The sequence below is a fragment of the Hyperoodon ampullatus genome, assembly GCF_949752795.1.
Source record: "Hyperoodon ampullatus genome assembly, chromosome: 10".
Classification (NCBI taxonomy): Eukaryota; Metazoa; Chordata; class Mammalia; order Artiodactyla; family Ziphiidae; genus Hyperoodon; species Hyperoodon ampullatus.
The window spans coordinates 28,049,659-28,075,454 of NC_136923.1; the positions used below are offsets into that span (position 1 = coordinate 28,049,659).

Genomic DNA, 25,796 nt, shown 5'->3' on the forward strand with positions numbered 1-25,796 from the left:
CCAGCAGTGGTGGATTGAGGAATCCCAAAGCTATTGAGGGTTGTGACCCAAAAGTTTCTGACTGACAGTTGTTTGAGAAATAAAGAAAATAGAAGGGACAGGGAAGGGTAGATTTAAAGATGAAAAGATGAGAGAAGAGTTATTTGTGTTCACAGGGTTGGCAATCTTTAAATAACCATGTCAAAATCCAGCGACCATTCCCAGTTCTAATAGGTGTCCTTTTTCAGAACCCAGTCTGAGCCCTCCTGAAACTGGCTACTTATTGAATGCTTGGTAGTTTAGTTCTTGCTTCGAGAATTTTTACAGGTCCAGTGATCTATGAGGGACAAAATCCTATGAATCTATTTCCTGATCAATATTATTATACTAAGTGATTGTCACTGTCTTTTCATTTGTTCAAAAGCTAAAAGAGTGAGCAAACAACCACTTGGATCCTGAGCCTTATCCCCATAACAAAATAACTGAAAAGTAAAGATTATAGAAGATGTAAAATCAGAACTACTGGTATTCACTGTTTAGGTGACAGTGACAGTAAATGACTTTTTTTTTTTATTTTTTAACAGCACACAACACTCATTCAGCAGCTTATTTAATCAACAGTCCACCTTTCAATATCAGCTTTTAACACTTCCATGGGTTGGTAGAAAGCAAATTCATGACACTGAAAGAGTAGTAGGTCTTGCAGTGATGGCCTGAAAGTTCCAAGTCGATTCTCAAATCTTCATTGTCATTGAGGAAGTAATGAGACAACGTGAACATGTCTGATTCCTAAAGTTCCTGCAGTGATCTGCATATTTTTTAACACTCAGCTTTCCTAAATAGGTTTTTCAAATAGTATGTGAAGAAGCTATTGCTGCACCTCCTTTTGAATGGTATCTTCTGCTTCATTTGGATTTTCAACACCAATAGGATATGGTGCTCTTCCTAAAAGAAACTGTTCCCATTTGGGAATATATTCTTCTACTGATGCCCAGTAAAGAGTCTGGAAAAAAAAACCAACATCCAAAAGTAAAAAAGCATATCAAGCAATTGAACTTGGCTCTTCATAATAGTCTAAATGTTTATTCACTTAAGTGTGTGTGTGCGTACACACACACACACACACACACTCTCACACATATACGTAGAATGCACTTCCTCTACAGAATATTTTATGTTAATTTTAGAAAAAAATCTGGCTACTTACTAGTGTTAATTTTCAAATTTCTCAGTAAAACTAGAGCCTGGCAGAATTACAGGTTTTACAGTTTTATTGTGATTTTACACGCCCTCTTGTGGCCAATCTTGTGATTATTACCAGTAGTATCATTTATGGCTACACAATCATTAAAAGTTTTTGTTTACTGTTCCCAATCCCATACCAAGTGATTGCCCATACTAAAATTATCACAGTGAAATGATTCAACATGAACAACTGCTTTAGAACTAACAGAAAAAGATGTGACCTGGATGAGATCAGCACCTGAAATATAAGGGGCATGCTGGAGGATTCAGGTGAACTGACCTCTTAATTGTAGGGGGGAAAAACATTTAAAGTTATGCATCCCCAAAATTATGCACCCGCTATATCTTTTAGAAGAGCACCTGATATGGCAAACTGTAACTTCTTCCCACATTTTTTTGGATAATAACAATAATATCAACATCATCTAGCTATTTTTAATTCAAGTAACTTGGAAATTGAGACGCTGTGTTCCTAGACTGACTGTAGCAGTCTGTAAGCTGTAGAAGCTCATACTGCATTGCTGTATGGCATCTACATGCTTGCATGGTTTCTTGGCTGAGTGCCCTAAGGAGGCCAAAGAAAAGTCAGATGCCAAAAGCTCTGTGTCATAGGAGGGCATTTGATATGAGATCATCACTATCCAGCTCATTTTCAGAACTCAGTCAAAGAGTTAGATAGCATTGGGGAGACATAATTATTCACATTGAGCATTAAAAAGGTAGGGGGTGGGGGAAATTCCCTGCCAGTCAAGTGATTAGGACTCAGCACTGCCACTGCGGTGGGCTCGGGTTCGATCCCTGGTCGGGGAACTAAGATCCCGCAAGCTGCCTGGTGCAGCCAAAAAGTAAAAAATAAAAAAAATAAGATGCTGTTATTAAAAAAAAAAAGAAAAAAAGGTATGAGGGCTCTGAAAGCTGAAAATGATGAGGGGTTCTATGTATCTATGCATCTATGCATGTGGTCTAAGAAGTAGCCTCACATACTTAAAATAAAGGTTATCCTGCTGTGCGAGACTAGCTAAGAAAAATACCAACCAAGGCCTGTGGTTGGGTGTTTCTCCGCCATTCACGGCTGGATTAACCCCTATTGTGTGGGCCCTGTACAGGCCAGAGTAAGGTATTGGAAAATTCAACAAAGGAAAAGACATGCCCAAGGCACAACTTTGAACGGGAGTTCTTTCTATCCTTGATCACTGCCTTTCCTTATTACTCTAGATGACACAGAAAATTGCAGGGCAAATTCTCAGCCTTTAATTTTTGAATCTATTCACATCCCTGGTTAGGCAGCAAACAAAAACTGTATTGAAAAAAGGTCATTAAAAATATAAAATCAAACTATTCTATATGTAGCAAATTCCCTTTCAGCACACATACATTCGTATACCAAATACGGTTTATTTTTGCCAACCATCTTCCCAATCTGTTCTTGAACTGAGCAAAATCAAACAGACAAAAGCCACGCTATACTGCATGATAATATGCATTTAAATAGCGTTGGTTGCATCTTTGGTGAAGAGACTGAGCTGCTACTTCTAACATCAGCCAACAGGAAAAGCATTTTGGTTAGGCTGTCATCTTAAGATTTAGTGCATATTGTCTGTTAGGATTTAACAAGAGAGTCGTTTCTAAGTGACTCGGTGAAAAGACACAAGGTCTTGATAAAATTTTCACTTGATGTAAAATTTTTTTAAAACCCAGATACTTACAGATTACCCACTACATACAAAGCATGGCACTGTGGACATAAATCAGTGAGACACATCTCATTTATTTTACTGAATGAAGGAATCTGGGATATATACATACACAGCCACTTACAATGCACTACTAACCGAAGAGCCTCTCTTCCTCTTTTTTTTTTTTTTTGAGGGTCTCTTCTTTCACATTTGTTCCTTAAGATTCTCACCTCAAGAGAAGCCACCTCAGGCGGTGGAACTGGATGATTCTGGGTCTGTAGAGACTTCTCTGCCGCTTCTATATCCTGTAACAGATAGAAGCATTTTCAAAACAAAATGTATTTAAACCACACACACAAATGGCACCTGTAATAGCAATATCTGTATCCCAGATCTCTCGCTTCAACTCTCCTCTGGATATACAGTTTGAACTGATGGACAGGCACTGACAGATCACTGCTTAATTAACCGGTTTCAAAGAGAGGATGCAGGGTTTCTTATTTTAAAATAAAAAGCAGGGATGGGGGTGGTACTTCTAAGTTCTGCCTTTTTCATTTTAAGTAGCTAGGAAATGCCAATAATTCTTGGAAAAAGAACTTCCTCTAAACTGTTCAGAGTATTAACTTAGCTTTAAAATCCTTTAAAAACAGCCAGATGGATAAAATAGTCAAATATTCTGATACGAAAAACAATCAGATACTCAGACCCATGCTAGGCTGACCTTCAAAGTGAAGAGTTCTAGTCTGTCCAGATCATGCAAATGGTATATGAATGACACACATTACATTTGTTCAATATTTCATTTTTTAATTTTATACTTAGGCAAATACTTCCCATATTGAAAAGGTCCATGAGGTACCTGAGTACTTTGCAACAAGAACCTTTCACTATGCTATCTAGACTTTTAGTATCAGATTGCTAAGCTAATCTCAAAGGCAAGTTTTATTCCTAGGTAGTATTGATACATCCTTCAGCTGATGGCATTCAAGTATCGTGCGGTACTTTGTAGTTGAACTTGTAGATGTTTGTGTTTTCTCTTATGTTTGTAGAAACACAAGCATACTTAAGGTGGATTCATACGTCAGTAAAGATTTTATCTAGATCTGTGCATAAAGTTCACGCCCAGAAATGTAAGACTTTGCAAGTTGTTACAGAAATATTCAAGCCCTGTTAAATAAATACTCCCCAAATCAGCACCTGTATTGTCTTCTGCTTCCTTAGGTTTGTCAAGTTTCCAGGGTGTTGGTTGAAGGCCATGTGAATTTTGTCTCTCCTTTGAGCTTAGTGAGTTGAGAGAAGAGAGAAAGTTCTCTGCTCCATGTACAAGCACTGGAGTGATCTAAGTACAGGGCTGTTGGACAGAAGGAGAGCGATGGAAAAGGGCGTGGGAGTGGGGTGTGAAGAAGCCAACGCTGAACAGGAGAAAAGAGATAGCAGATGGCAGCGGCGGGAGCAAGGAATGGGTGTGAAATGGAAAAGGGAAAAACAGGAAACTCCCTAAAGGGACTCCCCGAAGTTGCACAACCAGTAATGCACCTGCTGTCTAGAGGAAGGTGATTTGAAGGGGAAAGACAACAATTTAGGGGTAAAAAGCCCAGCTATCAGCATGTCTCTCCCATACCAGAAGTTCACGGCCAAGACTCAGGCTTAAAGAGCTCTTGATGCCGATGATACAACAGACATGGGAGACCAAGTCTTCTGATTACATTGAAATTGAAGAAGGTCCCGGAAGAACCACTTTTTACTTCTAGAAATCAAACAATAAAAATCAGAACCCCAATTTTACCATTATTCTAAGAACAAAGTTATCTTTACTGGGAGATCTGGGTGCCACTAGCACCTATAGGCAAGATTAAACATTCTTCTTAAAGATCAGAAAATAAGGATACTGAATATCTCGTAGAGAAGAGCAGATCTGCCACACAAAGGGCAGGAGATGAGTTTAGGAGGAGGGACGTGTGGCCTGGAAAAGCAGGCCTGAGTCAGCCTCACCTAAGCAGGCCTAAGTCAACTGTCACCTCTGCAGCATTTCAACAAGGGATTATCACCCCTCCAGAGAACTTCGTCCTTAGCTTAAGTCATATTTCACTTTCTTAGATGTTTCGCTTACCTCTCGGACTCCTTCTCCTCAGGTGCCTCCTTTTTCTCTGGTTTAATCCTCAGGGTGGGCTTTCTGAAGATTTGTGACATCTGTCCCCATCTTTTTAATTTTTCTCCCTCCAAGACCGTCGCTGATCTAGCTTTAATTATTACTGAGGAGGGATGGCTAACTTTTCTTCCTAGCCCTTATTTCTCAACCTGATAACACTAAACTCATCTTTTTCCACTGAATGTATTGAATGTATAATAGTGGGACTTCTCCCCACTCAGATAGCTATGCTGTATCCTCAAACTCCAACTCTTCTTATTCCTGCCATTGAAAAATGCAAAGTTCCCTGTATTGTTCCATCAGGATGTCTCCTCGAGCCTTTCCATGTCATTCTCAATGCTGTTTCATTCAACAAATATTTAATACTTACTTGTACTCATGCCTAGGCCATATCTCACTTTAGTTCAATCCATACCTAACATGGAACTGATTAGTTTTGCTAAAAAGTACCTTAAACATGTCCTCCCCTAGATTAAAAAAAAGAAAATTGGTACTCACAACACAAAGGATCAAACATGCCTTCCTTAGCCTGACCCAAAATCTTGGCGATTTGACCCCAGCCTTCTATAGCAAGTTAAATCTTAATACTTCCATATAAGAACCTTCCTTTACACTATATGCTGCCCAAAGGTAAGGGCTGTGTCTCATACAACCTTTAAGCATCTGATAATCTAACAAAGTGCAGGGTATGTACTAGGTACTTAAATATTCATTAAATAAATACAGACTGAGGTATCAAAGTTTCCTGAGTATAAACCAAAAACTTAAAAGAATTTTTTTTACAAAGCACCCAAGGGGGTAGGGGGAGAAAAGGAAAAAAGAGGAGAGGAAGAAAGGCTAGTTGGCCAGCTTTACCTGTACCTTGTTGCCTTGTTGTATAGATTTGTCACTAGACCATTTAAAATTTTATATAGTCAGAGAACAAATGAAAAAGCAATCCCTACAAATTTGAAAATAAAATGAAACAAATCTAACTGCTATCTAGTGGTGGCATAACCACATGGAGAAGAATGACATAAAGTGGTCTTAGAACACAGTATTTTGACTGAGCATCCCTAGTGAGATACACCCTAATGACAAAAAGGATTGTAAAAAGTATGTTACTGAAAACCATTCTCAGTAATCACATGGGTGGTGACAGTGCTGTCTGTATCACAGGATAAAGTACATCAGTAGTTACATTGGTATTGGGAAATTCTTTGGGACAGATTTTTGGTTTGAGGAAAGGAACTTAGAGGTACAAGATCCATGATTTTTTAAGTTAAATGTCTTGCAAACTGGAATTCTGGAATTTCTGATATGAGCTCCTAATGTATTTTATCTTTAAAAAAAAAAGTTGCAATAAACCCCACTAGTGCCCAGATAGAGGGCTCTGAACATATTTCCTACCAAAAGGATCCAGGGCTCCTTGGAACAATGGCCAACTCCAGGTCTAAGCAGCAAATGCACATGATGAGCCTGGCAGATTGCATCAGACCAGAAAGAAAGGAAACTGTCAGACTGTTAAGATGCCATCACAAGCATTCAGGAGCTAATCTGACGAGGCTCTCACTTGGTAAAAATGGGACAAGTTGAGAATAAGTAGGAATAAAAATGGAAATGGATTGAAAAATTTCAAATCCCAGACAGCTCAAAAACAAAAACAAAAAAGCAACCAAAACCAACAACACCTAATTGGTCACTTTTGGAAGATACTAGAGAACCAACCTATTATTCTGAAAAGTAAATAGAATCAAGCATTCATCATGCTTTTTCCTCTGTGCAATATACCTCAGTGTAACCAAATAATTGATGAGGGGAAGTTTCTCAATATAAATAATCAGCAGTTGAATGAGAATAAAATAATTGAATATTGCTTTTTGCAACCCCTAATGAATATACTTAGGCAATGATCATCAATGACTAACATTCCAAAAAGAGAGAGAGAGCCTGGCATTACGGAAGTGTTCTTCCCCAAAACATCGAGCTTCAATCTGATCAGGCCTCTGTAATCTGCACTGTTAGTGGAGTATTCCTTAGCCTTATGTGGCTGCTGAGCCCTCGAAATGTACAAGTCTGACTTAAGGTGTGCTGTAGGCACACAATACACACTGAATTTTGAAGGGCTAGTAAGAAAAAAGAATATAAAATATTTACTAATGTTTAATAGCAGTTACATTTGAAATATTTTGTTTGAAATTTTAATAATATTTAATCTGTTTAGGTTGACGTTATTAACAATGGTTCCTAGGAAATTTAAAATTACATATGTGGCTTGAATTATATTTCTGTTGCACAGCACAACTTAGATCTGTCAATTATAGGAATGAGGGGGAAGAGAGGAACGTGTTAAGTGGGTACCTCAGTGATAGAATTAGCAATATCTAGAAACTCGACAGGACAAATGACCCAGTTCCTTTAACAAATACATGAAAAGGGGGGAAAAAAGGGCAGGAAGTACTTTTAGAAATTTAGGAGATGTATCAATTACAAATTGGATTTTATTTGGAACCTGATTGGATATTTGAGGATTTATTGTTAATTTCTTAGGTTGATACTGTTATTTTGATTTTGCTTAAAATAATGCTGATCTTTTAGCAATAAATATTGAAATATAGAAAGAGATATACTGAGGGACTTCCCTGGTGGTGCAGTGGTTAAGAATCCGCCTGCCAGTGCAGGGGACTGGGGTTTGAGCCCTGGTCTGGGAAGATCCCACATGCCGCAGATCATCTGAGCCCATGTGCCACAACTACTGAGCCTGCGCTCTAGAGCCCGTGAGCCACAACTACTGAGCCTGCATGCTGCAACTACTGGAGCCCACAAGCCTAGAGCCCGTGCTGCTCAACAAGAGAAGCCACCGCAATGAAGAGCAGCCCCTGCTCGCCGCAACTAGAGAAAGCCTGCACGCAGCCACGAAGACCCAATGCAGCCAAAAAAAAAAAAAAGAGAGAGAGATATACTGAAATATTTACAGATGAAACAATGCAATGTCTGAGGATTAGCTTCAAAATGATCTTAAGGGGTGGGGGTGAGGAGTATAGACAAAACAAGGCTAGCTGTGTTCTGATAATGATTGAATCTGGGTGATAAGTGCATGGAAATACATTCTTCTATTCCTTCTTTTACACAGGTGTGAAATTTTTATAGCAATTAAAAACCAAGCTTGCAGTGTGGGTGAAGGTATAAATGTTACTCTCTGGCATGAATCTTGAATCTGCTGTAGGACGCTCCCATTCTTCCTCACTCCAGAGTGTTCATCCATCCTCCTCACAAGAGGATGTTTGTTACCACAAAATCGCCTTTTTGGGTTAAACTAAATTTTGTGGAGGGAAAGGTGAGAGAGATGGCAGTTTATATCATGGACGTATCTGTAGAAATAAAATCCTCTGTCTTTTAAATCCATTATGTTTTTGCTAAATTTCATTGCATTAATACTAATTGAAAAAATCACTGAGCCTATTTTCAAAGGCCGCTATCTTCTATATTTATTGACTAAACCTTCACTGTGACTTTTCTTTACCGCTTAGATTCATATTCATTCTTTTACTAATATGTTTGATGGAATTAGTCTCTTTCTTATTGCTCCCCTTTTAAAATCATGCTTTGATATTTTTGCTAATTTATTTTTTCAAGTGCAATTAGAGAAATTTTTGTTGGGATTTTATTAAATCTAAAAATAACTTTGTGACAACTGACTTAGAAAAATAATAGTCTCCCCAGGCAGGATTAAGGCGTATGTCTCCATTTAAATTTTCTCTTAAAGCTCCCACTGAAGTGTAATAATTATCTTAATACCATTCATGCAGATCCCTTGTTAAAAGCATTCCCAATTATATATTTTATAATTTGATTGCTAATATGAATGTGCTATTTTCCAGCTGTATATATATAGGATTGCTATTGTTTTTTTTTATGTTTACATTTTATCCATTAATTTTACTCAACTCATACCAGTTTTGAAACAACTTTGGCTTCTCTAAGTATAAAACTATATCATTGAAAGATGCTAGTGTTATATCTTTCTTTCTGAAAGTTAAAGCTCATGCCCTTTTAGTGTTTATGATATTGTTCAGAACATGTGAGTAAGGTCAAATAATGGACGGTGATACAGTCATCCCTATTTTGTTACTATCTTATAGTAATGCTGCCAGGTTTTAATGGTACCATTTTCAAGTGCACTCTGTACTTAAGTACCTATCCTGCTATAACTTAACCTGTTCTTGACAAAGGGGTATTAGGAGTAGTTACCTTATGGTTTCCTCATCTCTAAATTAAGGGATTAGCCCAGATCATTGGTTTTCACAGTTCCTTAGAGCCACAGCAGTGCAGGCAAGGAAGGGCTGAATGGATAGGGCTTTGGGCCAAAGCAGGTCCACTTTTTTATCTATTTTATATCTTTGGGAAAAGTTTTTATGCTTAAAAAAAAAGACCTTTAGATAAGAATCTAAGCTATATGCTTTTTAAAGTCTCTCCCAACTCAAATTGTGTAATCGAGTCCTATTTATTTTACTTTCACGATAACTTCTATGAGAGAGCCACTAAAATTATACGCAAAGTTAAAGAAAATAATATGCGGGAAAGAAGGACAAAAAATTCCATATCCAATTATTCAAAGTATGTTTAAAAGAAAAACGGGGAAAAACTGCGTCTCTAACAGCAAGCACTGTATCTGGGATGTAAGAGATAGTTGAAAAATGTTTATAAAAAGATTGAAAGGAAATACACAAAAATATACTAATTTCTAAATGGGTAGATGATATAGAAGGTATGCTTTTTCATCTTTGCTCTTTCAAGTTTTTTTTATAGTGAGAATATATTACTTTGATTATTAAGGGAAAAAACACCATACCAAACTGTTTTCTAATGACTATGAAACTAGGTTCATTATCTTCCTTCTAGATATGACAAGGAGCTACCTTCCTTAAATTCAATCTCTCCATTATTGAAATCACTTTGCATCTAAATAGCAAATGACTCTTTCTTAAAGACCCATTCATATGTTTCTTATATAAGTCTCTCTCTCTCTTTTTTTTTGGCTCACTTTCAGTACTATATTATGTCTACATACCAAGTCTCAACTTCTTCATCTGGTCTCAGAATACATATTCAGCCTTGTTTCCTGTGACTTTCCAAGCTAGTTAGCTTAGGATCCCATGAACATTATTAGTAAGGCCATTCATTCTTCTTCTGGTCTTGAATCTTCCTTAAAAATTCAATGGCATGCCTTCCCATCTGCCTACTGAAATGCAGCTCCAGCTTAGCTTCCTCTCTGAGACCTCATAGCATATTCTAGCTTTCAAAGAGTTTTTACACTTACTCCTAAAGTGCTGAGTATTCCACATAATTTAATTAACGTTTGATCATACAAGGTCTCTATTTTGTGTGTGACAACCTTATGTCATCAACTGAGCCTGTAAGCTACTTGATCTAAAGAACTCTAACTTATACTTACTTTATTATCCTCACTTTCTGCGCAGAACTAGCTCAATAGTAAGGCCCTTCTGGGCATTCATCAAATACTTTCTCATTAAAAGGAAGACACTTAATATTACCTGCACTTGCTGTAATAAGTAGCAAACAAGCCTTCAAGACTTCCAATTTAGATTTTCTGACTTTTCAGTGCAAATTCTAGATTATCCTATATATTTCCACTTAAAAATAAATATTGCAAACACCATTGGGCAAGTAAGACATATGGCAATATAGAATGCTTTGGTAGCACTATGGCTGTGACTTAAATTACTGTGGATCAAACTGCCAGAAGCTGAGAAGATAACTGAATTTTCCTCTTCCTTTATCCTCTAGTGAGGACAGAAGAGAACTACATCATGCCTATCGATGAAAATATTTAACAATAAAAAACTGAAAACACTGCTTTATAACTTAAATAATATAGCCTTACTACCAAATGTTTTAGTCATAGGATCTCTTGGAAGCTTGAATGGAAGCAAACTTTAGGGTTTTAATTATGGATGAAGCCATACAATTCTGGAAGCAAAGTATAGCAAGCAGCCAAAAATGTTACACATATGATTTTACTCCAAATGGGCACACTGGCCAAATGGTGAGGCCTTGCGCAATCACATACTTTGACCACCTCCTCCATCACCATCAAAAGAGATCGGGGAAATCTGTTATCTTAGATATGAATTCTGTGTGTTGACTGCGGCCCCAGTAGGGCAAAATCAAATTGTTTTAAATACATGATAGGTGCTTTATCGTGTTTCAGGATCTCCCTACGAATAACAGAAGATGGAAGATAGAAGCTATGTCTTGTATTTATTCTTGCACAAAGGTGACCTTAAAATTCTTCCTGTGGTGACTGATTTTTCCTTAGCCTAAGCAAACTTCAAGTTTTTTCATTTTAAAAAATGAGAATCCGTGCTTCTGGTCCAATTAACATGGGTTTAAAAAATAGACAGTACCTCATTAATTCTTTCTGTGACTCAAAACGAAGAAATTACATAAATCAAAGTTATGAAGTTGACCTAAAACCTTTTTGCATAGTGGGGAAAATATATTTAATTCAGAGAATCTTACCTTTAAAAGACTAAGGTTCCTTTGTAAAGCAGTCTCAGCTGTTTGCATCTGAGAGGCCTTTTCCTTGTTTTGATCTCCAAGTTTATTCTCCATTTGTTGAAGTAACATTAATCTTTGTGATACTCTAGAGAAAATGAAGATTATATAAGTTTAAAGAAACATTTTATTGCTTGACCAATATACTGATAAATAACTCATTTTTAATTGCACCTCCCTTCAAGTTCAATCTGTTTTGAAAGCCAATTACCATGTCAATAAGACAGTGAAAAACTTAGGTAGTTCAGTATGTCTTAAGTCTTGGTAAAATTATTTTTATTTTCATATGTATGCTATAAGTACATGTTTCTGTTTTTGTAACCTCTCTGGTCTTTTGAAATTATTGTAGAGTGTTGAAAAATATTTAGTGAAAATGCAAACTGTAATACATATCCCTTTGTACACATACTTATATATACCTCCCCACACATACGTTGATATAACTTGCTATACGAAACCTTCTGCTTAACACTTCAGTACCCCTGAATCTTATGTTACACATTTAGAATTGTGCTAAACTTCCATATGTTTGAAGAAGCAATAAAAATATTTTTTTTCCTCTTTTTCCAAGAGAAAGATGATGGTTCCATATATGAGTGAGAGGCTGTGTTTACACATGCATACTCACAACAAGGTAAAACATTAATTGAAGAAAGATGTAGAAAGGTGTAAGTAAATTATCAAACTACTTTGTTATATATATAATGGACTTTAAAAGTTTCTCCCTGGTTATATGCTCATTTTTACAAGATTTTGGTCTTATTAAATGATCAGATGAGAAAAAAATACACAAATGGTACACCTAACAGTGTAACCATTTCCCAAATAGTTGAGATTTTCAAGAAACACTGTGTTGCATAGGGCTGTTCTTGAGGGGAGAACTAAAACCCCAGGTCTCTGAACAGTAATTTTTGTAAGAAAAATACCTTAGGAGGCCATGGTAGATAGCCTGGTAATTAAAGAAAAGGAAAACACGAGAGCCCACAATACAGAGGTTAGAGAAGGGTTAACACTAAATATAAGTGCAGGACTGGCCATATAATTTGCAGGGCCCAGTGCAAAATGAAAAAATTTCTCCTTGACAAAAAATTATTTGCGGTCCCTCGTTAAAAAAAAAATTACTGGGGATTTCAAGATAGTGAAGTTAGAGCATCAAGTGCAGGGCCTGTGACTACACAGTCACATACCCATGAGAGCCAGCCCTTGGTAAGAGGTTTAGAGAAGTTCATTAAATACCAATGTGGAGTATAGAAAGGTTAGAGGGAGAATGAATTTACCTAGATATTAGTAACAAGAATTAAGAAGACATAAAACAATTAGACCTTTTAATCTTTGTTATTCTCGAGGGATAATGACATGCCTTAACACCAAAATCTCTCAAGCGTCAGAAAATTAAAATGACACACTTACAGATTTTTAAGTCTTCCTATGCACACAGTTTCACTAATAAAGCCAGGACAGTTTATACATTGAGATTAGCCTTTTTAAAAAACTTACATCTCTTCATGTCTTTTAGAAAGGCGAATTTCTTGAGCAAACAGGGACGTCATCTTTAATCAAAGCTGCCTTTATAAGCCTTCTGCTAAATAATAACAAAGTTACTTCTACCACATGTCCTCAGCTTTGCAACATTTGATCATTCACCACCTCAATCCACTGGTTCTCTCAGAAGGGAAAAATACAACTTGAGCTATAATAATGTATAAAATGAAAGGAATGCACTTAAAAACACTTTTACTCATGATACATAGTTTTCCATATGCCAGATGCATCCCAGAACACTGTGACACAGGTAAATACAGCATATTTCCCCTCTTCTTTTTTCCCCCACATTTTAACCTTCATCAGAATTCAAAACAAACAAGCAGCTGGTACTAAGACTAGTAAACATTTTATTGAATCAACAGAAAGAAAGAAAAAAAAACCCACTGTGTAAAATTCAGCAGAGGAAAGCGCCTGGGCCAATACAGACAGAGGTCTAGTGAACTACTTGGAAGACTGAGTCTGAAGGCAAATATGGTTGGGTGCAAGAGCTGAACGTGCCTGTCCAAAGGGAGAATGCAATTTGAGCTGTAATGATGTAATAAAAAAACAGGAATGAAAATTCCTTCTTGGAATGAAGCACTGGCTTTCCTAAATCTTATTTAGTTAATACTGATTGTCTGTTCACCGCCTGAGTGTCCAGCACTGATTTTTTTTTTTTTAATTGAGCCCTTCCTTCACACACACATGGAGCGTAGGACACTGAGCACAGCTAAGGGAAACAGAAACACCGTCCTGCCCTCAACGGGTTTCCTCCTCAAGGCGCCCGCTCTGTTTTCAGCACCACGGACAGCAATCACTCGCAGGCTCGCCCGGAAGGGGTCGAGTTACAGATACTTTCCGACGAAATCACTGCAGGCCAATCCTCGCCGCCTTCTTCCCAGTTTCGGATGCAGCGTCAAGGAAATTCCTGGAAGTGAGTCCAAAGTAACTTCTTTTCTGTTGCGACCACCATCAGCACTTCACACTAACCCCAAGACAACGTCTGCCTTTTGAACCGAAGATCCGCTGCTTCTAGGAGTCATCAGCCCACGGACCACTCAAATTCCGCGTACACTGGAAGGACTCGCGAACTTTCCTCATCACCCTCTTCCCCCTTAACAGTATCCTCCCCACCAGAGCGCAGCCGTCCTTCGGACACTCGGGGCACTCACCCGCAGGCCGTCCTGCTGTCGGACCTCCCTCACTCACCGAACCCCACACTGACCTCTTCCGCGAGGGCACTGCCGACTGCGTGGACGCTAGGTCTCGGTGCAGACCTGGGCGTGGTCACGCCACCATCTTTGCGCAAGCGCGACGCGACGCGAGGTGATGTCATCACGTCCTTATAAAAGGAGAGCGTCTCTCACCAAAGGCTAGTGAAGTGACGCTTCTCTGAGGAAGTGAAGGTTGGTGGAGGACTTCAGGAACCCCAGGGAAAATCCATTTGGTGGTAGCTCTATTTCAAGCGCTTTTTAAATGGTACTTGCATGTGTTGAAAAGACTTCAGAGAGTGAAAATGGTGTCTTAGAAGGCAGAACATTACAGTAGAATGGGGAAGGGGAAAAACACTTCAAAGTCGTCCAGAGACTTTACAGTCAATTCCACAAGAGCCTAAGAAAGAGCTTCGCCCTGGGCATCTGATGCTGCGCCCGGCAGCAGAGCTCTGCCTGCTTGTAGGGCAGCCCCCATAGGGACAAGGATGCTGATCTTTCACTTCTTGAGGAATTTGTGTATCAGTCGTCACTGAATACCCACAATGCCTGGTGAGATGGATGCCATTCTCCTAATTTGACAGATGAGGAAACAAGCTTGGTCATTTACGTAAGTTGTAGCTTGAAACCAGCAGAGCCTCATTTAGAATTCCCGCAGCCCTCGGGACAAACATTTGGGAATAATCCCTTAGTGTTGTAAAGTGCATTCTTAAACATCCTTTTCTCCCCTTGAAATAACTTTGTGAGTTACATGGTAGTATCCTCAGTTACAGAGGAAGAAGTTGAGGTTCAAGAGGGGTAATGTTTTCTTCCTGAAGTTTACTGAGTTGGTAAAGAGCAAAGAGCTAGGACTCCAATCCAGGTGTTAAATTTTTTTCCTTCCAGAATATCTACATAAAACTTAGCTCCTGCTTCAGGACTACTGCACTTCTATGTTTTCTTTGCTCGGAAGACCCCTTCCCCAGATACTGACATAGACTCAGTTTCTCATCTTTCAGTCCTACTTCCTCAGTGAAGCATTCCCTGAACCTCCAGTATAAGATCACAAGTCTGTCTTTTCACCCTTCCTCCTCCTTCTCCTGTTTTACTTTTCTCCAGAACACAGCATCATTCCATGTATTTTATAATCCCTTGTTCATTTGTTTACCAGTGCACCCCCAACTAGAATCTGAACTTCCTTTTTATATTTTTGTCTCTTCTATTTGCTGAGCAACCAGAACTGCCTGACTATAGGTGCTCAGTAGATAATTTTTGAATGAATGGATGAAATAATTCCCCCGTGGAAATTCTGTCATAATATAAGAGAGGTCTGTCTTTAGTTGCTGGGACTTTTGATTTAGCTGTTTCACAGTGTTACTTAGTAAAGATAAAAAATAGACCTCTGCATGGTCCTGTGTTCTAGGAATGAAATGGAGTTTTGGCACGGCTACAAGGCATTCTTGTTTATCTTTTATGGAAGTTAACAAATAAGAATTTTGCTTAAATTTGTAATGGGTTGAAGTTGAGAACTGGAAGATGGCCCATTAAAGCATTTGGATGTTGCTGAAGACAAACTTTACTCATCTCCCTTCTTTATGTGAATTTGCATAGTGACACAATTGGGACAATCCCAGCTCTTTCAACTTTGAGCCCAGCTTCTTTAGGTCATTGCCTGCCTAAGTAGTGAACTAAGGAATGAATACCTTGGAAATGTTCTTGCAGTTTTTAGGAGAACAGTAAGCAGGATTATCTCACAGATACTTAGAGGTTATCTAGATAGACTGATAATTTATTTGATAGTATCCCATAAAAGTATTTCCTCCCTATCTAAAGATCTACTGTGATAGCACCCTTCCTCCTGACATAACCCATGGTTGATCCTTTCTGAGATACCTGGCTGGGGAGGAAGAATCTCTGGCAATTACACAGACTAGCTATTAATGTACAGCTTCTGTATTTATTAGGTAAGTTTAGGTACTTTCTGGAGTGAGGTATTCATGGTCTACCATGAAGATTGTTGTAACCTACTAAGTAACATCTGGCCCATAATGAGGCCTTCTGTAAATATATAGTGAAGTTATTATTTCCTAACCTTAGACTAGTTCTGTGCACTAGCATGCTATAATTGTTCCCTTAGCATTATTATTTAGAAATTATTGGCTCATTGAGTCATAGAGATGTATTTATTAAACATCTATAAGATGTAGTCTCTGCTCTCAACAGCTGAGAATCTGGCTCAGCTCTTAAGATATATGCAAAAACCTAGAGGATGATGGTAGACAACATAAAAATGGCTAATACCTATTGAGTGCTGGCTCTGTACTAGACACTTTGCATGAATAATCCTCGTAATAACCCTATGAGCAAGGATGCCGAACTCTTACTATCTTCCTGTTCATAGCTGAGAAAACTGAGGCTTAGAGAAATGACTGACTTCAGATCACACTGCTAGTAAATGAACTGCAGCTTGTTTGATGTTAGTATTCTAAGTAACTCTGTATATTATATTGAGAATGTGAAATTAAAACGTATCATACAGATTATGAGAGTGCTAGAAAAGACAGGAGAGACCACTATGAGTTGGGTTAGTCTAGATGGCATTTTGGGAGACTGAGGTAGAGTTTGAAAAATGGGTGGGATTTGGAAGTCTGTTTTTGTGATTGCGTGTATCAGGTGGCAGGTGAGTGGGGGGTGAAGTCTTTAATGTGAAGGAGTCAGTGGGCGCAGGAGTGTGTGCTTGAGAACACATCTGGGGTGAGGGCCAGTGGAAAGGAAGCACGGAGAAGAGTGTTTTCTCCTCATTTCCCCCAATTTTGAAGATTTCATTTCTGGTACCAGAGGATGTGAAAATAGAGGATTGACAGTAATAAAGAGAAGATGTTATTGGAGATGACACCAGTAAGTAGAGAATAGAAATGAGGACAGAAGAGGAAGGCTTGGGGATGAAAAAGGAAGGACAAGCTTTAGCGTAAGAAATAATTCAAAGAGTTTCAGAATCCTTGACAATTTGAAAGACTCCAAATTACTAACAGTAAATTCTGTTGTGGTTTGTATAGAGGCCATCTTTTTAGATTTCTATTGGGTTTACTCTGTGTAGTCAAATATTAAGAAAATAAAGACCTCATACCCGAAATGGAGTTAGTTTTTCTTCTGTTTTGGGAAATCCCAGATGAAATTTGGAAAGTGGGGCTACTTGCCTGTATTTCTGCTTTTCTTCACTTTGAAATAAAATAATTAGAATCTTACCTTTTACCATAGTTGTAGACTGTCCATTTTACTATAGAAAAATATTCTATTCTCCAAATAGATCTGTAATGCTTTAAATTGTCCCAAGGTGGGTTTTGGCCAGAGAGAACTTACAACGAGATACCTCTTTGGGATCTTTGGTCTGTGACTCAGCTATCAATCTAGGTCCAATCAGATACAACTCTGCAGTCTAGAAATCATGATCACAGCTGGTACCTACGTTGTAGACGTTCTTCACTGGGAGAACAAGGCCATCCTAGAGATTTCCAGTGAACATTTGCATATGACTTTTCCTTCTGGGGGGCAAGTTAAAAACCTCACCAGTCCTAAAATTTACTAGAGGAAGCATTCGAATTTTAAAGTTGACAGCACACATGATAATTCTTAGCAGATCATTTGTATGTTGTATACATAGAAATATATGTACTCGTTACTTCCCAAGTTTCAGTAATTCAAAGCTCATGCAAGGGCTTCCCTGGTGGTGCAGTGGTTGAGAGTCCGCCTGCCGATGCAGGAGACACGGGTTCATGCCCTGGTCCGGGAAGATCCCACATGCCATGGAGCGGCTGGGCCCGTGAGCCGTGGCCGCTGAGCCTGCGCGTCCGGAGCCTGTGCTCCGCAACGGGAGGGGCCACAACAGTGAGAGGCCCGCGTACCGCAAAAAAAAAAAAAAAAAAAAAAAGCAAAAAAGCTCATGCAAGCCTTCTGTCTTAAACTGACATGCTTGCAGCTGTGTATAATTTATAAAGGCCTTTTTTTTTCAGTCCTGTCTCCTTGATTTCCCAGTGACTTTTAATTCATTCATTAGTTTCACTATAACTCTTTAAATTGGGTTTTTCTTTTTTCTTTTCTTTTCTTAGTGAAAAGCAACTTAGTTTTTTATTTTTAAAGCAAAATAAAAATCCTAAGTATGCAGTCCTTTCACTTTTCAAGCTAGGGACCAGGAACATAAAATTCTATTCAATAAAGATATCATGGCAGTGAAAATGCAACATCTATAAAGAGGTCTCATTTTCCTTATCTGTTTTTTTTTTTTGAAGCAGAAGAATAAAAAGTAAGAGGTCACTCTGGAGTTTTAAAGAAGGGAAACTTTTTGAATTTTTAAAGAAGAGTAAACATTTCTAGGTTTTTAAAAAGCAATGTTGTAGTTCTAGCCTGAAGCCTGGAACCACATGCATCATTGAAGTCCTTTCTATTCCTCACTCTTGATGGAAAAAAAAAAACACCCTTATTTCTTTTTTCTAAATAAATTTATTTGGTTGCATCAGGTCTTAGTTGCAGCACGTGGGCGCCTTAGTTGCGGCTTGAGGGCTCCTTAGTTGTGGCTCACCTGCTCCTTGGTTGTGGGATGTGAACTGTTAGTTGCGGCACGCGTGTGGGATCTAGTTCCTGGACCAGGGATCGAATCCGGGCCCCCTGCATTGGGAGTGCAGAGTCTTAACCACTGTGCCACCAGGGAAGTTCCCCCTTATTTCTTTCTATGAAATTTGGGGGTGCAATGGAAGGGTCATATTTCCTTTTATCTATTTCCATCATGTCATATCTCTTGTGTTCTTTAGGGTAGCATGACTGAAAGTGTTTAGAGTTGTAGTACATTTTCATGGCTTGGGCATTTAGTATCAAGGGGGCTAGTGAACCAGATGACGGTTAGACAAGTTCTGGGTCATGTTAGTGAACCAGAGGTTCCCCCACTCTAGGAACAATAAGGCAGAACACTGTCTGATATTCTTTGCAGGCAGTTCTATTTGAAACTCCCCCAAAGCAATGTTTTGTGACTGCCATTCTTGTCTATCTTGACCCCCTCTTTTTTTTTTTTTTGGTCTTGGTGAAATATTTTATTCTTTTTCTTAAAATTTTTATTGGAGTATAGTTGCTTTACAATGTTGTGTTAGTTTCAGGTGTATCAGTTATACATATACATATATCCATTCTTCTTTAGATTCCTTTCCCATATAGGCCATTACACAGTATTGAGTAGAGTTCTAACTTGGGTTTTTCTTGAAGCAGGGATTCTCTCTTTCATAGCCTTCCTTCCTGTTTATTTTCTCCACTCCCCCCGCCCCATTTTGCTCTTATAAATCCTGTGCCGGCTTTATCATTAGTCCTCTATTGAGCAAGCAATTAAAAACTTTCTTAAATGCATACTTGATACTTGGTTAGCATTGTATTTAATGCTATGCCACTGTGTTTATCCAACACATTCAAGGTTCCCTTTTTTTTTTTTGGCCACGCCACTAAGATGTGAAATCTTAGTTCCCAAACCAGGGATTAAACCCGGGCCCCCTACATTGGAAGCATGGAGTCTTAACCACTGGACTGCCAGTGAAGTCCCCAAAACATTCAAGCTTCTTTGCATCAGCTAGTTTTTTGGAATTATTGTTTGCTATGTGCATCCACTTGAAAACTTTTATGTACTTACCTTTGAAAGAACAAAAATTGCAGTTTTACCCCATTGCAACTTCTTAGTTTCAGGATCTAATGATGTGTAAAAATATTGTCAGAAAAGGCTGTTGTGGTTTACTGTGTTTGGTACAGATAATTTAAAAAAATAAAACACCCATATCCTTCATTTATATGAGAATAGCATGAGAAAATGTTTTACCTATTCTTTTTAAAAAATTTCATGTTCATACATTTCTTCTTTTGCTAGAGTATCAGGTCTTATTTTCAAATCTGAGTTTATTTTTCTCTTAATTATCCCTTTAGTATTGCTTTTCAGCATCTATTGAAATGATCATAGGGGTTTTATTCTTCAGTTTGTTAATGTGGTGTACCACATTGATTGATTTACACATATTGAAGAATCCTTTCATCCCTGGGATAAATCCCATGTGATCATGGTGTATGATCCTTTTAATGTGTTGTTGGATTCAGTTTGCTAGTATCTTGTTGAGTATTTTTGCGTCTGTGTTCATCAGTGTTATTGATCTGTAATTTTCTTTTTTTGTAGTATCTTTGCCTGGTTTTTTTTTTTTTTTTAATTTATTTATTTATGGCTGTGTTGGGTCTTCGTTTCTGTGCGAGGGCTTTCTCTAGTTGCGGCAAGTGGGGGCCACTCCTCATCGCGGTGCGCAGGCCTCTCATTATCGCGGCCTCTCTTGTTGCGGAGCACAGGCTCCAGACGCGCAGGCTCAGTAATTGTGGCTTACGGGGCCAGCTGCTCTGCGGCATGTGGGATCGTCCCAGACCAGGGCTCGAACCCATGTCCCCTGCATTGGCAGGCAGATTCTCAACCACTGCACCACCAGGGAAGCCCTCTTTGCCTGGTTTTGATATCAGGGTGATGGTGGCCTCATAGAATGAGCTTGGGAGTATTCCTTCCTCTGCAGTTTTTTGGAAGAGTTTCTGAAGGATCGGTGTTAACTCTTCTCCAAATGTTTGATAGAATGTGCCTGTGAAGCCATCTGGTCCTGCACTTTTGTTTGTTGGAAGTTTTAAAATCACAGTTTCAATTTCAGTAGTTGTGATTGGTCTGTTCATATTTTCCAATTCTTCCTGGTTCAGTCTTGGAAGGTTGTACCTTTCTAAGAATTTGTCCATTTCTTCTAGGTTGTCCATTTTATTGGTGTATAGTTGCTCGTAGTAGTCTCTTACGGTCCTTTGTATTTCTGTGGCATCCTTTGTAACTTCTCCTTTTTCACTTCTAATTTTATTGATTTGAGTCCTCTCCCTTTTTTCCTGACGAGTCTGGCTATAGGGTTATCAATTTTGTTTATCTTTTCAAAGAACAAGCTTTTAGTTTCATTGATCTTTAGTTTTCTTTGTTTCTATTTCATTTATTTCTGCTCTGATCTTTATGATTTCTTTCCTTCTACTAACTTTGGATTTTGTTTGTTCTTTCTCTAGCTGCTTTAGGTGTAAGTTTAGGTGCTACTGCTTTTCAGTAATGACTTTCTTAAATTGAAAGCTGAGCAATTTACTGATGGTTTATTCTTACAGACCTTCTCCTCAGATTTGGATACGAATGCCACTTTTAACACAAGAATATTAAAAACATTAGGTAGTTAAATATACACTTGGGCTTGGCTAATTTTTATAATCAAACTTTTCAGATATAAAAAATGAAATAATTCCTTAATATCCTTATATGTGAGTCTGCTTTTCTTGGACTCTGAAAAAATACAAACAGGAGGCCGTAGAAATAGACTGAAATTTTATTTTCTTTAAGTTTTTAATGTATTTCCCCAAGTCCAAATGTGTATTAGTTGCTCATTGATTTGTTTATATATTCAAAAACAATGTTTTAATTAGATTACATGTGAGCCTCACTTTTTAGTTAACCTAAAATATTTGCAGCTGGTAGAAATGTTAATAGTACTTTGAAAAATTGGATAGTTACCCTTTTACAATTTTGTTTGAAGAATATTTGTTTGTTATGAAATAGGGGTTAAACATGTTGGCTCATATGCCTAAAATTTTGAAGAAGAGTAGTAGAGGGGAAAAGAAATGGATTCATTTTAACTCTAGATGGCAGTTAAACACAGCTAACAAAGACCAACTTGTTTGAAATACAGAAATACAAAAATAGTAGAACACACACACATTCTCTTTTACCATCCAGTTAATTATATTCTCCAAATGATATCTTGGATTGATACTACTAAACAAAGATGTATAAAATGTAATTACACACAAATGAAATGAATAGTGTAGACCTGTAATTGCAAGAATTTTTTCCAGCTGGTAATATGGCATATACCTGTGCAATGGTATAGTGCCTGTATCTAATTTTGCCATTTTTACTAACATTTAATTCAGTGTAGTTTTATTTTATGTACAATTATTTACCAATATCAATTCAAACCACATGCCACTGGGAAAACTATTACATATTTAATATCTTTTTTTTTTTTTTTTTTGTGGTACGCGGGCCTCTTACTGTTGTGGCCTCTCCCATTGCAGTGCACAGGCTCCGGACGCGCAGGCTCAGCGGCCATGGCTCACAGGCCCAGCCGCTCCTCGGCATGTGGGATCTTCCCAGACCGGAGCACGAACCCGTGTCCCCTGCATCGGCAGGTGGACTCTCAACCACTGCGCCACCAGGGAAGCCCCCTTGAAAATTTTAATATACGCAAAGTTTATTTTCATAAAAAATTTGGTCCATAAAAGTCCACTCCAAAATCTGGCACAGATATCCAAGCATGTTCATTTGAGATCACTTTTACTTTTCTTGGCTGTGCATTTAAAAATACGCTTTTTTACATGTAAATATTGAATTCACAATGTTAGTGTATTGCTTTTAAGGTACTAAAATTATGTTTCTGATAGTATTTATAAAGGAAAGGAAAAGCTTGTCAGATCATACTTTGTTCTCATCTCATGGTCCTAGCTCTTTGAGTAGACTTTCTATAGATGTAGAGTGCAACAATCTCCAGTTTATAATTACTGTACATTGATACGATGTCTAGCAAATAGAATGAAAAGGACTTAAAGTAGGCCTGATTAGTCTAACCTGATTTGTCAGGTGGCTTAGAAAAAGAAAGGATGTGACATCTTTAAAATTTATTCATTGCAGATTTTATATGAAATAACTAAATCCTTTTGAGAGGACTTATTTGATTGACTTTCATTTTTTGTATGTAGCAATTTATGTCCTGAGTTTATTTCCAAACAGTGGATCAATGCATAGGCAGTAGCTGACACCTAGGGCAAAGGGCCTGCCTGTGAGCCCCCAGGCCATATAGTTCCAAAACCTTGTAGGCCTTGCACTCAGGGCACAGGTGAAGTTGTTCTGCCTCTTAGCCACGAACGTATGGAGGTTCAAAGTAGCCTACAGGAAGCTTAAACCCTGAACATCTCAGATCCTGGAATTGACACTTGCCTTTGAGTTGGTAGAATAAATGTTAAGTAGGCTTTCTAATAATAGAGATGTGATCCTACTTTAGAGAGTTTGGTGCTCTTGTATTGATTTCCCTAGACTCCAAACTCCTAATAGCAGATGTTGGTTTCTAATCGTTTCTTGACGAATGCTTGCTGAATATAACTTGGCAACATGATAAGTGCTTTGTTTCTTTTCCTTTTTTTTTGAGCAACATAAGAACAGTCCGATGTTACTCAAAAACTTTAGTAAAAGAATTTACCCATTTATTTTAGAGAAGTTTCTGCTAGAATTTTATGATTGATGTAATTGCTGCGCATGTTTCCTTGCATGAATATAAAGTTGCCAGCGCTTCTGATTTTTTCAAGTGAAGACAGAAATTTGGATTTTAATGTGAAATTTTCTGATTTTTCAGTGTTAGCAACTAATTCGAATAAAAAAGAAAAAAGCAAGCACATGTGCACACACATACCAGTGGACTGATGGCTTGCAACCTTCAATGTGCACTACTCTCATTTTGTAAGCTCATTTTTTAATAACATGTTCTGAAATTTATTAATTTAGATCTTTTAGTTATGGTTGTCATCTAATTATACTTTTTTGAGGTTATACTTTAGTTCTCTTAAAATTAGGTTTTGGGATCTTTCTAAAAGTCTTCATTTTCATTTTCATCATCATTCTCTTGAGTAATATCTACAGATATCTGCTCCCATCCTTTGCATTTCGATCCGTCCTAATTTCACTTTCAGAGAATAACCTTAAATTAGGTTCTGGAAGTAACTTGCTATGGGTAGCACAGGCCACCTACTTTGGGTCCAAAAATGCAAGTACTAAAGACTGGTGCGTGATAGCCTCCTCATTAGTTTTTCTTCTACTTTTTTTCTTTCTACAATCTTCTCCACAGTCACAGTGATTTTTTTTTTCAAAACATAAATCAGAACTTGTAACTCTCCTCCTCAAACCCTGAGGTGGTTTTTCATTGTCCTTTGAGGAAAATCCATGCTCCTTCCCATGGCCCTGCTTTACCAGGCTCTGGTTACCAGTGTTCTCACCTCTCACCAGATTCCCTCTCGTTTACTCTGATCTTGCTAATGCTCACCAAGCTCAGTCCTATCTTAAGAACTTTTGCACTCAAGAGTTCTCCCTGCCTGGAACATCTTCCACAAAGCCTTTCATGTTCTTCACATGTCACTCCCCGAGAGTCCTTTCTTGCCCACTTTGACGAAAATAATCCCTTTCACCATCATTTTCTGTCCTCTCTTTAAAAAATATTTATTTATTTATTTACTTACTTACTTACTTTTGGCTGCGTTCTGTCTTCACTGCTGCTTGCAGGCTTTCTCTGGTTGCGGTGAGCGGGGGCTACTCTTTGTTGTGGTGCACGGGCGTCTCATTGCGGTGGCTTCTCTTTGTTGTGGAGCACGGGCTCTAGGCACATGAGCTCAATAGTTGTGGCTTGTGGGCTCTAGAGCGCAAGCTCAGTAGTTGTGGCACACGGGCTTAGTTGCTCCGTGGCATGTGGGATCTTCCTAGACCAGGGCTTGAACCTGTGTCCCCTGCATTGGCAGGCAGATTCTAAACCACTGTGCCACCAGGGAAGTCCCTTTCTGTCCTCTTATTATTTTTGTGGTGCTTACCTCTCCCTGATATACATTTTCATACATATGTACATAGACACATATACATACACATATACATATATATCATATATATTTGCTTTCGTGTTTATTGCCTGTCTCGCCCACTAGAATATAAATTTCATGACAGCAGGAACCTTGTCTGACTTGCTGACTGCTGTATCCTTAATACCTAGAATAGCACCTAGCCCTATTCTGCATAAGAGGATTGTCAAATAAATGAATAAATAAGATCTAGGTAGCCACTTTGGTACTGAGTGATAGAAGAGAGATCTCAAGTTTGGAAAGGGCTGTAGAAACAAAGTTAGGAAGACATGGCAAGTTATGACTCAGGTACCTCAGTGCTGTACATTTGGTATAGCTGCCCATCATTGTAGCCACTTACCCCAATAGGGTTTTTTTTTCCAATTTTAGAAATTTGATTTTCTGTATTATATGATAGAATTAAAAATGTTAAACATGCTTTGTACAACTACATTCTCCTAAGTGACTTACTAAATTCATGGTGTGCTTTTGCATGTGGAGTACTGTAATAATATAAAATCTATTACAAAGTTATGCTTTCTGAATCTACACTCTCATGTTAACCTGTGATGTTCACAATAAAATCCTGGGATGTGTTTCATAGTAATACTTTGAATTGCTGTCAGATAACTAAGGATTCAGAGAAATAAGATTAAATAATTATTTGTATAGTATTTTCTTTGTTTTGTATATCAGTATATATGAGTTCTTGGTAGAGAAGTAATTAACAGTAGACACAACAAAGAAAAT

At 38.1% G+C, this 25,796-nt stretch overlaps 1 protein-coding gene across 2 annotated transcripts; it reads right to left on the reverse strand.

The window, feature by feature from the left end:
* Positions 1-565: 565 nt before the first annotated feature.
* On the reverse strand, positions 566-14,403 carry CEP15 (centrosomal protein 15). 2 transcript variants are annotated; one of them, XM_079712783.1, is made up of 5 exons: positions 14,357-14,403; positions 13,105-13,189; positions 11,572-11,695; positions 3,131-3,205; positions 566-982 (listed from the first exon to the last, which is right to left on the reverse strand). In XM_079712783.1, exons 2-5 carry the CDS (start codon positions 13,155-13,157, stop codon positions 848-850), a joined length of 387 nt encoding a protein of 128 aa, XP_079568909.1. In that variant the 5' UTR covers positions 13,158-13,189; positions 14,357-14,403; the 3' UTR covers positions 566-847. The 2 variants fall into 2 exon arrangements, with proteins under 2 accessions (XP_079568909.1, XP_079568910.1); XM_079712784.1 differs by lacking the exon at positions 14,357-14,403 and adding an exon at positions 14,304-14,327 and having other exon boundaries at positions 13,105-13,186.
* Between the last annotated feature and the right edge of the window lie 11,393 nt (positions 14,404-25,796).